This window comes from Microcaecilia unicolor, chromosome 11 (assembly GCF_901765095.1).
Source record: "Microcaecilia unicolor chromosome 11, aMicUni1.1, whole genome shotgun sequence".
In the NCBI taxonomy this organism is placed as follows: domain Eukaryota; kingdom Metazoa; phylum Chordata; class Amphibia; order Gymnophiona; family Siphonopidae; genus Microcaecilia; species Microcaecilia unicolor.
Genome location: NC_044041.1, coordinates 133277496 through 133293285, shown reverse-complemented (window position 1 = coordinate 133293285; position 15790 = coordinate 133277496). Strand labels below are relative to the sequence as shown.

Sequence of the window (15790 nt, the reverse complement as noted above, 5' to 3'; positions counted from 1 at the left end):
GATGCCTCGATGCAATCGATACAGTCGCCGCCGAGGTCGGAGGTCTTGACACTGTCGACGTCGATGCACTCGATACTCCCGGTGCAGTTGCCAACGAAGAGCCCGAGAACAACACGTTCCACTGGGCCAATCTCGCTACCCGAGTCCTTTTTTGTAAAAGGGCGCAAAGACTACAGGCCTGCGGGCGGTGTCCAGCCCCCAGACACTGAAGACACGACGCGTGCCTATCAGTGAGCGAGATTACCCGGGCGCACTGGGTGCACTTCTTGAAGCCGCTGGGAGACTTCGATGACATGGGCGGAAAAATCACGCCAGAGAAATCAAAACTCGTAATTGCGGTAAGGCACCAAAAAGAGGGGGAGAAAAAACTCGACCCGAGGCCTCAAAAGGGCCTACCCCGAAAATGAAAGGAAACTTAACGGAGCAAAAACTGGAAATACGGGGAGGGGAAAAAGACCGAAAGGTCTTTCTCCGAAATCCCTTTTTTTTTTTTTAAAGAAGCGAAAAGTCAAAAAGACGCGCAAGGGTCAACTTAAGGGGCGCGAACGGCGCAAACATGACCGTACTGAGCGCAGACAAAAGAAGACTGACGAACACGAGCCGGTTCGGGCGGGAAGACGGCCGCGCATGCGCGGTGCGCATGGGCACGCGAGGACTAGCAAAGGCCTTTGCTAGTGAAGTTTCCGATTGGAGGGGCTGCCGTGGACGTCACCCATCAGTGAGAACAAGCAGCCTGCTTGTCCTCGGAGAATATGGGAGAAACCCTAGCAGCCCCGCCGACAAAACGCACGCTTCAAATCAACCTGATGACAACTGAGGACGTCTAAACAGCAGTGCTTAGACAAAGAATGTAGAGATGACTAGATCACCGCCCTACAAATGGCTTGTGGAGGCCCCAGACAACGGTCTGCCCATGAGGCTACCTGACCTCGTGTAGAATGAGCCTTAACATGCTATAGAACAGGTTTACCAGAAAGAAGATAAGCTGAAGTAAACATTAAAGTCATCGAAAAATAGTAGGTTTAGAGGCCAAGAAACTCCCTACGCTCACCTCCAAACACAACAACAAACCATCAGTTTGGCGGATGACATCAGTAGAATCAATATAGTGCTTGAACACCCATTCGACATCCAAATAGTTCAAATACCTCTGCTCCTCTGAACCGGAAAAAGAACCCTACAGGCCAAAGCACCGGCTGAGAACCATGAAACCCAAGTCACTACCTTGGGAAGAAAGGAAGGGACGGTCCGCAACACTACTTGATCAGAACAGAAGTGTAAAAACGGAGATCAACACGGCAGCTCCTGCAACTCCAAAAGTCGCCTAGCCGAAGCAACAGCTACCAAAAATACTGTCTTCAAAGACAAGTCCTTCAAAACACAGTACGACAAAGGCTCGAAGGGAAGCTTAGTAAGAACCACAAGCACCAAACTCTGATCCCAATGAGGAAAAGAACAGTGCAAGGGAGAACGAAGGCTATTAACCCCTCTCAAAAAACGCACCACATCTAGATGACGAGGGAAAGAGCTCCCCAGAAAATGACCACAAAAAGACTACAAAACTGCAACCTGCACCTTATGAGAAGGGAAGGAAAGGCCTTTGACAAAGCGCAAAAAATCCAAAATTACAGAACCGAAACACTAAAAGGAGATAGGCTAAAGGTTTTACCCCAGTCCTCAAATATCCTCCAAGAGCGCACATAAATCAAAGAAGTAAAACATCAACGAAAGCAAAGCACAGAAGCAAAGAGTTGAGCAGAATAACCTTTCTTAATCAGCTTAGCCCTTTCAGGAGCCAGGCTGTAAGACAGCATCGATCCGGATCCAAATGAACGACAGAACCCTGCAAGAAGAAACTTCGCTGGATCGGAAGACTGGAGAGGTCCACTAGAAGACGTCGAAGAACGACGCACCACTCCCCTCGAGGTAAGACCGGCGCCACTAAAATCAGACGTCCCCTGCGTGTCTCGACCTTCTGAAAAAGAAGAAGCCCTATCAGAGGCCATGGAGGAAAAGCATACACTAGACCGGCTGACCACGACTGAAGAAGAGCGTCCACGCCCTGCGCTCTGGAATCCTTGTACCGACTGAAGAACAGAGGAAGTTTTGCATTGCTGACAGAGGCAAACAGATCCAACCTGGTAGACCCCCCCAACGATCGAGGAACAGTCGCAATGCCACTTTGGTTAGCGACCACTGTCTTGAATCGAACATGTGACGACTGAGAAAAACTGCTTGAACATTTAGGACTTCTGCTACATGATCCGCTGAAAGAACCACCAGCTGAGCGTCCGCCCATTGAAGCCATAGTTATGCCTTTCACAGCAACTGCAGAGTCGTCATTCCTCGTTGCTGAATGATATACGCGACCGGTGCGATATTGCCTGAGATTACTCGAACTGCTTGGCCTCTTAGAAGAAGAAACCTCTGGAGCGCCAGACGAATCGCTCTGGTCCCTAACAGGCATGATTGAAAATAATGTCCTCTGAAGAGACCAGAGACCCTGAGCAAACTGCCTCTGACAGTGAGCTCCGCAACCGTGGAGACAGGCATCCGTCAACACTACAGACCAGCTGAGCTGATCTAAAGGCATACCTCTGGTCAAAAATTGAACTCCCAAAGCCACCGATATAGACTGGTCTTCACCTGGAGTGAAAGAGGCAAAATATGATGAAGCAAAACCTTCTGAGATTACCATGTCCACAGTAACGACCTCTGAAGAGTACTTATGTGAGTTCTAGCGTAGGACACTGCTTAGCTTGCTACCGCCATGGTCCCAAATCCTGTAGAAAATCACTTGCCGACGGTTTCGAATTCTGCCCAAAGCGACAAATTTTAGTCTGAAACTCCTTGAGGACTCGAGTCAACGGTAAAACATGCATCTCTGCCTTGTGCCGAAACAAACTCCCAGATACTCTATCGACTGAAGGTAGAAGACGGCTCCTCTGCATATAGACTACCCAAGGTAGGGACTGCAAGAATTCTACCACCCGAGCTGCAACCTGAAGATTCTCGTGGTAAGACGCTGCCCGAATCAAGCAATCATCCAAATAAGGATGCAATAAAATGCCCTCCGTTGTAAAAGCCATCGCTACTACTACCATGACCTTGGTAAACAAAGGAAACAAAGATGTGCAGGACAAATAGAAATGTGGAAATAGGCTTCTGTAAGAACGATTCCCTTGACCACACTACAACAATGACAGGCCGCAAAGTCTCCATTCAAAAAGAGGGCACCTAGAGGCCTTGATTGACCGCCCTGAGATCTAAAATCGGATGGCAAGAACCCTCTTTCTTGGGAACCAGAAAGAAATGACGCAACGACCTTAACACTGGACCGCCCGATGGAGTAGAGAAATCGGTCAAAAGTCCAGAAGTCTGCTGAGAGTAACTGTGACGACTCCAACTTTGATGGGAGAATGACAAGGAGATTCTTAAAAAAGAAAAATAAATATGTGACAAAGGGTGAGCGAACTCCAATGAGTACCCTTCTCGAATAATCTCCAATACCCACTAATCAGAATTCATCTAGGCCCACACCTTTCTTGAAATGGCGCCAAGCGAGCGCCTACAGGGAGTAGAGGCCGTGTGCGCACATCTACACTGCTGAGAGCAGAAGAACTATACTAAAATAGCTATAACAAATGCAATTGCCTCATTGCGACACCCAAACTTTAGGTGACCTGTTGAGAATAACCCCCTAGGGATCAGTATGCAAAGTGACTGAACTGGAAAGCGCCGCAGAATATTAGCACTAACTGCCTAAATCGAAACCAGGTATTCAGTTGGTAGTGTGGGAGCAGATGTGGGAACTTTAGGAGACAGGACGGCGAACTTGAAGGACCTATGGCGTGTCCCAGAGTGGCAACGCTTATGCTCTTAGGTTCTCAATCAGCCTTGATTGGAGGAGTTTGAGCACCCAAATAAGACTAGAAGCCCCTACCGTTGGATGGTTTGACTTGGTTAGTTAGGGCAGAGTGCCGACACTGAACCAGGAAGGTGTCAGCTGTGCACATTATCCCCAGATGTTGGTACCTGGACATGGCCCAGCTTGGGCTAAAGTTATAAGAAAAACTGGATACCAAAACTGCATTAAAAGCTTCCTATTGCAGACATCTGCACCCCATTGTAAGGTGGAAAGAAACGGGGGGGGGGGGGGGGGGGGAGGGGGGAAGTAAGAAAGGAAAAGATGAGCTTAAAACAGCCTCAGAACTGCTCTCCACAAAGAAACATTTTCAGTCTGTAAGCCAACTGGCCATCTGCAAAGCTGGAAGACCATACAGACCCCAGCAAAATACATAGCAACAGCCTAGAAATGACAATATAGATGGCTGTGAACGGAGAAAAAAAACTTTTTTTTTTTTTTTAACTGAGGATGTCGTACTAAGCATGCTCCAGATCAACCCCTGTTTGGCATAGCAAAGATCCAATGGGTGCCCCAAAATTTCTTCTTTTTTTTTTTCTTGTCAAGAAGCTAGAGACAATAGCTTTGCTGATCCGTTCCTCCTGCTGTTTTGTCAAGACAGTGAAAATAAAGTGAAGCTGTTGCAGAGTGCGCTATATCTAGCGCTGCATGACATGCTAGGTCCTGACCACTTAGCTCAACTGGTCACATACCTCTAATGACACAATATAAAGGCTGAGAAAGGCTAAAGCCGCTAGCTCACGGCTTATATTCCAGCACGAGGATATTAACCTGTCTGTCCTCGCAGTATGCTGCACTACTCTCTCCTACTTCACTATTAAATTAAAAATGGCAGCGTTCCCCGCTGAAAATCAGCACCGGAGACGAGGAAGATGTGGACCGGAGACACAAGAACGGAGTCGGACCCCCCCTCTGACGGCACCGATGAGATTTCGGAACCAGCACCCTGGACGTCCTAATTCAAAAACCGTGCAGCACCGGCACACCTACACACACACATCCAACTGTAAACCCCGCTGCTGCCAGTCCGAACAGCGGCTGAAATAAACTACATCGTGAAAAACTAAAATAAACAAAAAACGCTGATCAGCTAACCGCTGATCTCTCTGGAGCTGCCCTGCTCGTTATTACTGGCCACAACCGGCTCTGCCAAGACAGCAGACCGGGAGGCTCGTTGTTTGTTTTTTTAATTCAGTAGCCGCCTCTCCCATCCTCTAAAACTGCACTCCTTGAGGCGCTTGAGGAAAATGTAATGTTGCTTTAAAAAGCAAAACAGGCTAGCAGAGACAAAATTAGCCAGCATGAGGGAGGATGGGGGGGGGGGGGGGGGGTCTAGGCCTTCCGAGTGTGGCACCCCCAGGCTCAGAGAGACCCCCACGGGCCTCAGCCTCAACAAAGCAGGTTTTTTTTTTTTTTTCCAAAATGCACAGGGAAGCAAAACCAGAAAGAAACAGTCAAAGAATATTTTAAACATCAAATAGAAAAAATAGAAAGAGAGACTGAAGGGCTCACCACCTTCCACCTACTGGAGACTGAGATTACTGGATCTTTCTTTAGCTGGCGAGGGCTCTTATTGGCTGGCTAGAGTCATAACTTTTTTTCTCAGTCTCCACCTGCTAGAAGGCGTATACAACCCATCAGTCACATTCTGGGCCGGTCTGGAGGGACGCTAAGGAAAGGCAGTCTGCACTCTAGCTCACTTCATCATAAAGCAACTGAAAGAAAAAAAATAGAGTCTGCCCCCGCACATTCAAACCTCTCATTCTGCAATGGCTGTTTTGTCCTTCAAATTAGCGCGAAAGGCAGAGGAAATCTTCCCCCCTCCAGAGGAGACCTCGTAGCACTATCGAAGAGGCCGCAGGAACAATAGAAGACCGCTAAGAGAAAGGTCTGTGCTGCTCCTCCACAGCTACAAACAAAATGGCGGCGTTTCCCACCGAAAACCCAAGCGGTGTAGAAAGCCGCCAACACCATACTGAAAACTGGCACAGCTCTGCTAAAGCAAGAAGTCCTCATGCCTCCACATGGTTTGTTTTTGTTCTTAACAGAACCCCGTGGTTTATTTTCTTTTTTTTAACTGAACACCTGTCCAGAACAACCACCTGGTGCTTGAACCCCAAAACCAGAACAGAGGAAAAGGAACTACAACATGCTCCCGAGCCCAAGAACCCTGCAGGGAGACAGCAATGACAGCAAGCTAAAGCCATTGCACCTGCCTGCTTTTAGGGTTGTTGTTTTTTTTTTTTGTTTGTTTGTTTTAATATCATAGTGGCTGTTCCCCACGGCTCTGCAAACTCCCTTCCCTCAAAGTGGTTGAGGTCAGCAACAGACCACAGTCCACCCTGAGCCCTCTGGCATACAGGGAAAGCTCGGGAATAGGAGGGGGGAGGGATCCAGCCACCCGAGTGTAGCACCCCAGAGGCATTAGAGAACCCCCGCAGCCCTCAGCCTCTCCCAGCAGATAACCAAAACAGCGCACAGATGTATAAGAGAAAGAAAACTTCAAACTTATTAGACTAAGAAAGAAATAGGTACATTTACCTGAGCTAACAGAAATTAGAAAACAGAATAGACATTTTGAGACAAAGGGGCTCACCTCATCTACTGCCTGCTGAAGACTGAGAATACTGAGGTTTCCAAGGGGCTGAGCACGGCTCTTACTGGCTGCCTCAAAATCAGTCTTCTCATTAAAATTGGTGGCACAGTGGAGTAAAAGACTGAAGTCCCAGGTAGCGCACCTAGAACAACATCTAGAACCACACTGTAATTTGGAGAGGGGTTTGTGGGGGTCTCGAACGTTCTCTTCCCACAACCACCAGACAGCAAACCCTTTCATAGCTCACTTAAAAAACATATGGGATATAATGAAACGATAATTTAAAAAGGGGGTGCAGACCTCTACTCCAGCACATATCGCCCAGGAACCTAAATTTCTAGCGGGACAGGAGGGGGAGTATTAGGGAGTTGGCACACCAAGGGTCTGAGGACATTCAGGGATTTTCTGTCTCATGGGAAATTACGTGAATTTGAGAGGCTGTGGAGGAAATATGATCTCCCAGACACAGACTACTATGCATACATGCAGATTAGACATTACATGAGAGGACAAGGGTGGCTACAGTCTGACCCGAGGGAGAGGGAAAAGATGGAAAACATATGGGTAACTTTGGAGGGTGGGAAAAGAGGGATTTCTAAAATATATTGGCACATAAGAGGGGACAAGATGACCAAATTACCATACATGAAAGCATGGGAATGTGATCTGAACAGTGAACTAAGTGAGAAGGAATGGGACGCGGGTATGTTTAGAGGTGAAAAAAAGCCTCAGTGTGTGTATTAATAAAAGAAAATGCCTATAAAGTTTTAAGTAGGTGGTACTATACACCGGTTAGATTGAAGCGCATGTTTTCCGAGTGCATCTGACTGATGTTGGAGATGCGCAACGGAAAATGGGCAGTTTCTTACATATATGGTGGACTTGCCCACTCTTGCAGCCCTTTTGGACAGCAGTAGTTGAGCAATTGTCACAACTTTTAGAATCCCAGTTACCGATGGAACTGAAATGGTGCCTATTAGGTTGGGGAAATAAAAGAGGCCAGAAATGGCAGAGGAGACTGAAAAGAATCTGTTTAGCCGCAGCGAAACTGGAGATTGCTGCACACTGGAAACAACGAGTGGGGCCTACTATCCAGGACTGGCAAATAAGGACCCGGGTTTTAGCTGAACTGGAAAAGCTGACAGATCGGAGGATTGGGAGATATAAGGCCGATGCGACAGAATGGACTCATTTAGAAGGACTCTGGAACAATGTTAATGATACTCAGGGGAGACAGTCATGACAAGAGGGGCAGGGCGGGGGAGAGGTGGGGATAATAAAATCAATCTGGTTATTTGTTACTTTTGAGATTTGGTAGCCATTAGGCTATGAGATTATTTGTAATGTATAATTTTTTAAATGTTGAATAAAACTTACAATTGGGGAAAAAAAATCAGTCTTCTCAGTCTCCACCTGCTGGTAGACGTGCACAACCCATCAGTCATTCTGGGCCGGGCCGGAGGAACGATAAGGAAATTATTATTAAACCAAAGGACCCATGTAGCTAAAACATCATGAACCTGACACAAATTATTTCACACCCTGCAGAATTAATAATGCTAAATAGATCGTCCAAGAAAAAGTCTTTAGATTAAAGGCTACACCTTTCCTTCCCTACCTCCTACCCACCCAATATAAGGGACATGCAAAAGTTTATAACCAACTGGACAAATATCAGAAAGTATAGATTGCACCAGTTATTTCTGGAACTATATTTCTAGTAAAAAAATAAAACCTCTGAACAGTGGTGTGCTGGTAAATGTTTAACAACAGGCTCTCTCCCCGATCCTCCTCTGCGCCCCCCCCCCCCAAATTGCAGAGCTGGCTATAGCCGGGGAAAGAGCTTGGGGGGGGGGGGGGGGGGGGGAGGGTGGCAATGTATTACTCCAGGAAAAAAAAATTAAATGATCCCAGGTTCCAATCTAATTCATGTTTAATGTGCGATAAAATTCCATAAATAAGTACATAAATATAAACTTTTAATGTTGAGCACCTGATTCTCAAAGTGAACGTATTCCAAACACTATAATTAAAATAAAATGATTTTTTTTCTACCTTGTCAGGTGACTGTTTTTCTGATCATGGAAAAAGTACAGACGAGAGAGAAAGGAAGAAGGGAGAATTTGTCTGGTTCTACTGGAAGAAGGGTAGCTGGCAAGCAGACCAGCAAGACCTGAAGTGGTCCAAACCTTGTGACCTGACCATCTGAAGAAAGTACCTGTTGGTTCAGCCGTACCGGCCAGAGGGACTGTAATCCTGCATGCTGCAAGGAGCCTGTGCTGTTTCCTAAGACGGGGACTCGCTGTGGAAGACAGCTGGAGTCTAAAGGAAAACCGGTGTCCACTTCATCTGAGTGACCACCCAGGGTCAGCTAGGTGAGGATTAGAGAGGTTTATTTCCTAATAGTCGGGGATTAGCTAGTAGGTTCTTGCCTCAGCAAAGGCGGGTTAGTCAGAACTGTGATCAGGAAGATGTGCTGCTAACTGTATTACTTCATGACCTAGTCAGTATTGCTAATCAGGATTGTGTAATAACCTAGTAACCAGTGATATCAGTGTTTTAGTTAGACAATACATTCTATAGTTTGCTTATCAGCATAAGGGAGCTACATATGTACAGCTGAGCTGTAGTGTAGGGTGTATTATTCTATTTTCTTACCTATATAATAAATTAATATATTTCACAGCAGTGACTTTACTTTTATTCCAGTTCTCTCTAACAGAAGAAAAGTTCTGGTGTAGGCCCAGAACAGCCAGGTTCCTTTATAATATACTAGCAGTTGAGCCCGTAAAAACGGGCTGGTATTGGGGTTTTCCTTCCTTCCCCCTCCCTCTCCGCGAGGTCGCCACCGCTACCGTTCCCCCCCCCCCCCCCGGAGTCGCCGCCATCCCTCTACCCGGCCTGGGCCCTCTCTCTCTCCACTACTAAACTTACACATCCATTCGCCGGAACGCAGCACGCACATCAGCTGAGCTGCCGTCGGCCCTTCCTTCTCTGCCTGTGTCCCGCCCTCCTGTGACGTAACGTCAGCGAGGGCGGGACACAGGCAGGGAAGGAAGGCCGACAGCAGCTCAGTTGATGTGCGTGCTGCGTTCCGGCGAATGGATGTGTAAGTTTAGTAGCGGAGAGAGGGCCCGGGCCGGGGGGTAACGGTAGCGGCGACCTTGGGTGGGCGGGTGGTGGGGGGGAGCGGTATCAACCTCGGCGGCGCAGTTTCCCTCTCTGTCCCGCCCTCGTCATCACGTATTGACGCGGGAGCGGGACAGAGAGGGAAGTCTCTACTGCGCATTTGCGAGTGAGTCGGTCACTCGCCGTTTATATGTTTGATAACCCCTGGACAGAGCTAGGAAGTTGGTTTAGCCAGACTCCTATAAACGGAACCTGGGAATTACTCATTGGGTAGCTTTACCCAGAAGAGTTATTCATCTATAAATGGGAGTGGAGGAGTGGCCTAGTGATTAGGGTGGTGGACTTTGGTCCTGAGGAACTGAGTTCGATTCCCGGCATAGGCAGCTCCTTGTGACTCTGGGCAAGTCACTTAACCCTCCATTGCCTGCCGCATTGAGCCTGCCATGAGTGGGAAAGCGCAGGGTACAAATGTAACAAAAATAAAAATAAATAAATCATGCTGGCCCAGTATCCGATTCTGCTGCTATCTGTCCTCTTAACTCCGTTTCCAGGGCTTCCTTTCCATTTATTTCTTTCCTTTCCTCCTTTCTTCTTCATTTCTGGTCCTCAGCTTCTGCCTATTTTCTTCATCCATGTGCAGTTTTTCTCCTCTCTTCCTTTTCCCTCATCTCATCTCCTTCCTCACTCTTCCCTCCCCTCCATCCATGTCCAGCATTTCTTCTCTCCCCCCTCCTCTCCCCTACCTTCCATCCACCCATGTCCAGCAGTGACCCTCCTCCCACCCATACCCAGTGACCCTCCTCTCCCCTGCCCTCCATCCACCCATGTCCAGCACTGACCCTCCTCTCCTCTGCATGCACCCATACCCAGTGACCCTCCTTTCCCCTGCCCTCCATCCACCCATGTCAGCAGTGACCCTCCTCTCCCCTGCATGCACCCATACCCAGTGACCCTCCTTTCCCCTGCCCTCCATCCACCCATGTCCAGCAGTGACCCTCCTCTCCCCACCTCTGCATGCACTCATACCCAGCGCGACCCTTAGTTCTCTCCCCTCCATCCACCCATGCCCAGCGACTCCCTTCTCTCCCCTGCCACCCCTCCCGAGTTGTTCACCGGCGACTTCTCCTCCCTCCCTCTGGATCCGTCCTTCACCAACCTGACTCTTCTAATTCTTCAGGGCAGGCAGTCTTGCCTGCCCGCTACCAGCGCTGACTCTCCCCTGCCGGTTCGTGCTTCAAAATGGCCGCTGAGACTTCAGCAGCCGGCTCCAGCACACCACTGCCTCTGAATCTCTTGTTAACTCGATATAAAAAACAACTACAACCATTTTGTGCTCATCAGAAGGAATAACACCTTGGCAGCTTATGACCATTACTAGAGAAGAAATTCAACAGATACGCCTGCAAGCTCTCTAACAGGATATAATCAAAAATCCAGCATTGCTCCAAAGAGAACTCTAAAATTAGCACCAGAACAGCATGGGGCTATACCGCTCCTAGGATCAGAGCTAATAGCGTGCAATATAGGCATGCTGTTAGCTCTGATCATAGGGGTACTTCTGCAGGAGGATTGTGCCTGGACAATCCTATCACAAAAGTTGTTTGACAGTTCCGGGCTATCATAAAAAAGGCCCAGACCTGTCAAACATTCCAAGGGGTTGGAGGTCCAGTGGACCTCCAGGACCCCCCCCCCCCCCCAGAAAGAGCAGACCGCCTGGCCAGACCCAATGACTCCCCTGACGGAAGACAGATGACCCCCCCCCCCACGACAGAAGAGGCCTCCCTGGTGGTCTAGCGCCCCCCTTACCCCAACCTGACCCCCCCCCCCAATACAAGAAAAGGGCTTGAGGTCTGGTGGACCTCCAGCCTCAACTTGGTAGTCTAGTGGACCCCCTCACTGTACCTTTGATGATGAAGAGGGAGAAGCCCTCCCTCCTTGTTCCAGCACCGCCCTGCCCAGTGCATCCATATAAGGGAGGTCTTTCTGTAGGGGGGTGGGGCTCATGGTCTGTCCAGGCAAGGCAGGTCTGCTCTGTTGGGGTGGGGAGGCCTGGAGGTCCTCCGAATCTTCAGGCCTTGTGTTTGAGGGTGCAGGCTTTAGGTTTGACAGGTCCGGGATGCTCCAAACTGGCATAGTGTTTGCAGCGGGAGCAGCACCCTTGTTTGGCATGTTGCCCGCTGATCATAAGGGAGGAATGCAGAAGATCCTCATTTGCATGCAATTAGTGGTCAGCGCTGGTGAGTACATTGTTACGCTCGCCGGCTCGGATCATTGGACGGGGGCAAACGCGGGCACTAGTAAAGCACTACTGGCCTCTAGCGCCTGCATTTACTTTTGATCGTTCGTGTATAAGAGATTTACTGTTTTTCTGCATTGTTTCGTAACACTAAATTAGTTTCAAGTGCTTCTCTGTCTTCGTATTTTGCAGAAAGAGGCGTCAACATATCAGAATACTAAGCAGAAATGGATGAATCCAAGGACAACATATAGTGTACTTCAACCATGTTTGCTGATAATTGAAGATCACTTTTCCAAAACTCACTCCATTTTTTGCCAGTTAGGTAGCTGCTTTTAGACAAAGTTTCTCATAAAATATTAAAACACAAAGAGGCATATTTTCAAAGCACTTTGGGAAGCTAAGTTCCATAGGTTTCTATGGAACTTTGGGAGGCTAAGTGCTTTGAAAATATGCCTCAAAGTTAATTAAAATATCATGGCCTTAGTGAGTTTTGGCACAAGAATAAGCTACAATAAATTAAACTTGCCTTAATTAAATTGCTTAGCTCAAAACTGACAAAAAAATGGAGCGAGTTTTAGAAAAGTGCTCTTCAATTATAGATTACAAGGTTAGAGTTCATTAAGAAAAACCTTTAAACCACAGTGAATTTTACATAGTAAAACCTACAGCCAATAAATACTAAAAAAAAAAAAAAAAAGGCTGCATTTCTATTCAAATTTTAAACCAAGATTAATCACACAATTAAAATTACATTATTTATCTACCCACAGCAGCTCCTTGTGCCTCTGGGACAAAGCCACAAGGAGATGGAGTAGGTGAAAAATAAATAACATACATGCTATCACAATTACATGTTTTAATCAACATGCCGCCCTAAATAAATTAAAAGATAAGAAATACAACATACAATTTGACAAATTACAAATGAAAGAATCATGCATGCACAATAGCTATAAACAACCTTTCAGTTTTCACAGCCTGCTAAAGAAACACAGCCCTAGTAAAGAATTTTACACACTTGCATTGCCATTCATGCGACGTGTTCGGGTCGCTCTCTTGCAAGCACTTTAGCAGCATTGGCCTGGCAAAACAGGAAAGTGAGGCTTTTCAAAACACCAACGGTGGACGCATATAAACCCAAATCACAGAAGCATTCCAAGTCAGTCATTCCTTCTTTATAGCACCACCCAAAGCTAGATTCTGTCACACCACACGCAACCATTCCTCACCGTATCCACCACTACTTCTTCGTCTACGTTAACTGCCAGTCTGCCACTCCCGCGCCAACTGCTTGCTGACTGCGACTGCGCCAACTGAAGAACCCGCGATTGCTCCCAGAGCACAGTACCACACCACACCGCCGCGACCTACAAGTACAAGCCCCTCGAGAATCTACCACGGCGCTTGCGCTAACCGTGAAGCGTTAGCTAAGCTTGGCCACAAACAACAAGATTTAATGAAAGGAGACGGCATGACGTCAAAAAGTTGAAGCTGGACCCCGCCGCTATATGTGGGGACGCTAAACAAACTATCCGCCGCCGTATGTTTTTAATTTCAGTTATATAAACACGCCGGCTTGTGTAGCAGACGGATGTACACAGAGGAGCGTCAGAATGGAATGACCTTGTATCGGTTAGAGTAGTAATTCTAAATGGTAATTAGTGTGTCATTTCGAGGGTTTGGTTATAGGCATTACCTAGCATATGTTGTATTGGTGCTAAGATGTTTTCACCTAGTAAAGGGCCACCAAAACAGACGTCATGTTATGAGAATCAGTTGCTCAGCATTCAGAATTTCTGTTTATGTCTTCCTAAATAGGGTAAAAGCCTACGTTTTTGATGCCGCTTTTAACTCCTAACCAACCCTTACTCGCTTGTTCAGTACCTATATTTTATCATTCCCACCTTAGTAATTCCCTTATCTCTTATTTGGCCTCTTTGGCCTACATAAATTGTAAGCTATGTCAAGCAGGGACTGCCTCTTCATGTTCACGTATACAAACTATAGAAATGATCCCTGAAAGTATAGTAGCGCTGCTAGTTGCGCTAAAGAAATGATAAGTACTGTTTGTTTGTTTGTTTACCTTCATCAGATTAAAACCTGGGAGCATTTAATTTTTACATCTTTTTTTTTCCTGTGGGTACGTACATCAAGATAGAAAGATAGTATGTAGGAACTTGCTTCTTTTGTTTTGTGGCATGCAGTGGTATGTCCTTAATATTCTTTTTATTACTACTATTTAAAAGACAGGTATTGAATAATGAGGGAAGTGCTACCTTCATGCAGAAGTCCAGAGTCAGTCTAAATATGCCAGTTCTGTTGTATGTATTTATTTCTACTTAAAGTCTGGATGTAAATGCAAGCAGCACACTATTAGCCACCAAGTCCATACACATTTAGTGGAAAATAAATCTGTTGATTCTATCACTGTTTCATTGACCAGAACCCCCCCCCCCCCCCAGTTGTCATGACATCCCAGCTGTTTGTTACTGAGTAGAGGTGTGGCAAGGACAATAAGGCCCTATCACAGGTCTCCTATGTACTTGCAGGATTGCTGATTGAGTGATATTTGACGTAAGACATACCGTATGTTTCGGACTATAAGACGCACTTTTTTCCCCCAAAATTTGGGAAGAAAATGGGGGGTGCGTCTTATAGTCCGAAGGTAGCGAGTTTGGGATCGCCCTCCCCTACTTACGTGACGCGATGTTCCCTGGTGGTCTAGTGACGTCGGGGCAGGAAAGAGCCCCCTCTTTCCTGCCCAGCGCGCTGCTCTCCGTCCTCCTGACTGGTTCCTGACGGTCTCTGCGAGATTCAAAATGGCCGCCGAGCGGCCATTTTGAATCTCGCCGAGACCGTCAGGAACCAGTCAGGAGGACGGAGAGCAGCGCGCTGGGCAGGAAAGAGGGGGCTCTTTCCTGCCCCGACGTCACTAGACCACCAGGGAACATCGCGTCACGTAAGTAGGGGAGGGCGATCCCGAACTCGGACAAGACGCACCGGAGCACTTAGGTTTTAGAGGAGGGAAAAAGGAAACATTTTTTTTCCTATTTCCCTCCTCTAAAACCTAGGTGCGTCTTATGGTCCGGTGCGTCTTATGGTCCGAAAAATACGGTAATACTTTGTGATGGGAAGCATAGGCGCAGACTCCGTGGGTGCTGTTGGTGCTCAAGCACCCCCAATAATTAGGCAGTGGCACGTGGGCATAAAGCCCCTCCCACCGGTCCCGCTTCCTGCACCGTCCCGACTCCGAGTCGACTCCCTCTACCTGCCCTGCACCGCTGTGCTGTCCATCCGCGCCTACCCCATGTTCCAGACCGCTGTCAGACCCCACCTGCCTACCACAGCTCCGCCGACGGGTTGACGACCCCCAGCCTTAAAGAAAAAACCCAGTGAAGCGCCTTGCGTCTGCTCTCTCTGCTTTGCGCTGCTGTAAAGCAAGCAAGCAAATTGCCTCGTTCGTCGGCCCTTCAATCACTGTGTCCCGCCCTCTGATGTAACTTCCTATTTCCACGAGAGCGGGACACAGTGATTAAAGCCGGACCGACGAGGCGATTTGCTTGCTTGCTTTACAGCAGAGCAGACGCGAGGCGTTTCACCGGTTTTTTTCTTTAAGGCTGGGCCTGGGTGCCGGGTGGCAGGAGAATCAGAAGAGGGTTGTCTGTTCGTCGACGGAGCTGGTAGGTAGGTGGGGACTGAGTCGGGGAGGGGGGCTCAGATGGGAGAAGGGGTCTGGGTGGAGTGGGGAGAGGAGGGGCTCAGATGGGGGTCTGGATGGGATGGGGCTCAGATGGGAGAAGGGGACTGGTTCTGGGGTCTGAGAATGGGGCAGGTGGGACTCGGAGAATGGGGCCATGCCTGGGGCAGGTGAGAGAATGGGTCTAGGGCCAAAAAGGGGGGT

The 15790-nt window shown here is 47.9% G+C and overlaps 1 protein-coding gene across 1 annotated transcript in view; it reads right to left on the bottom strand.

The window, feature by feature from the left end:
- Window positions 1-13064, bottom strand: part of LOC115480851 (barrier-to-autointegration factor B-like) — an 88506-nt gene extending 75442 nt beyond the window's left edge. The window contains 1 exon segment of the mRNA XM_030219789.1: window positions 12908-13064. Coding sequence (XP_030075649.1) covers window positions 12908-12966 — 59 coding nt within the window. The 5' untranslated portion in view covers window positions 12967-13064.
- Window positions 13065-15790: the final 2726 nt, after the last annotated feature.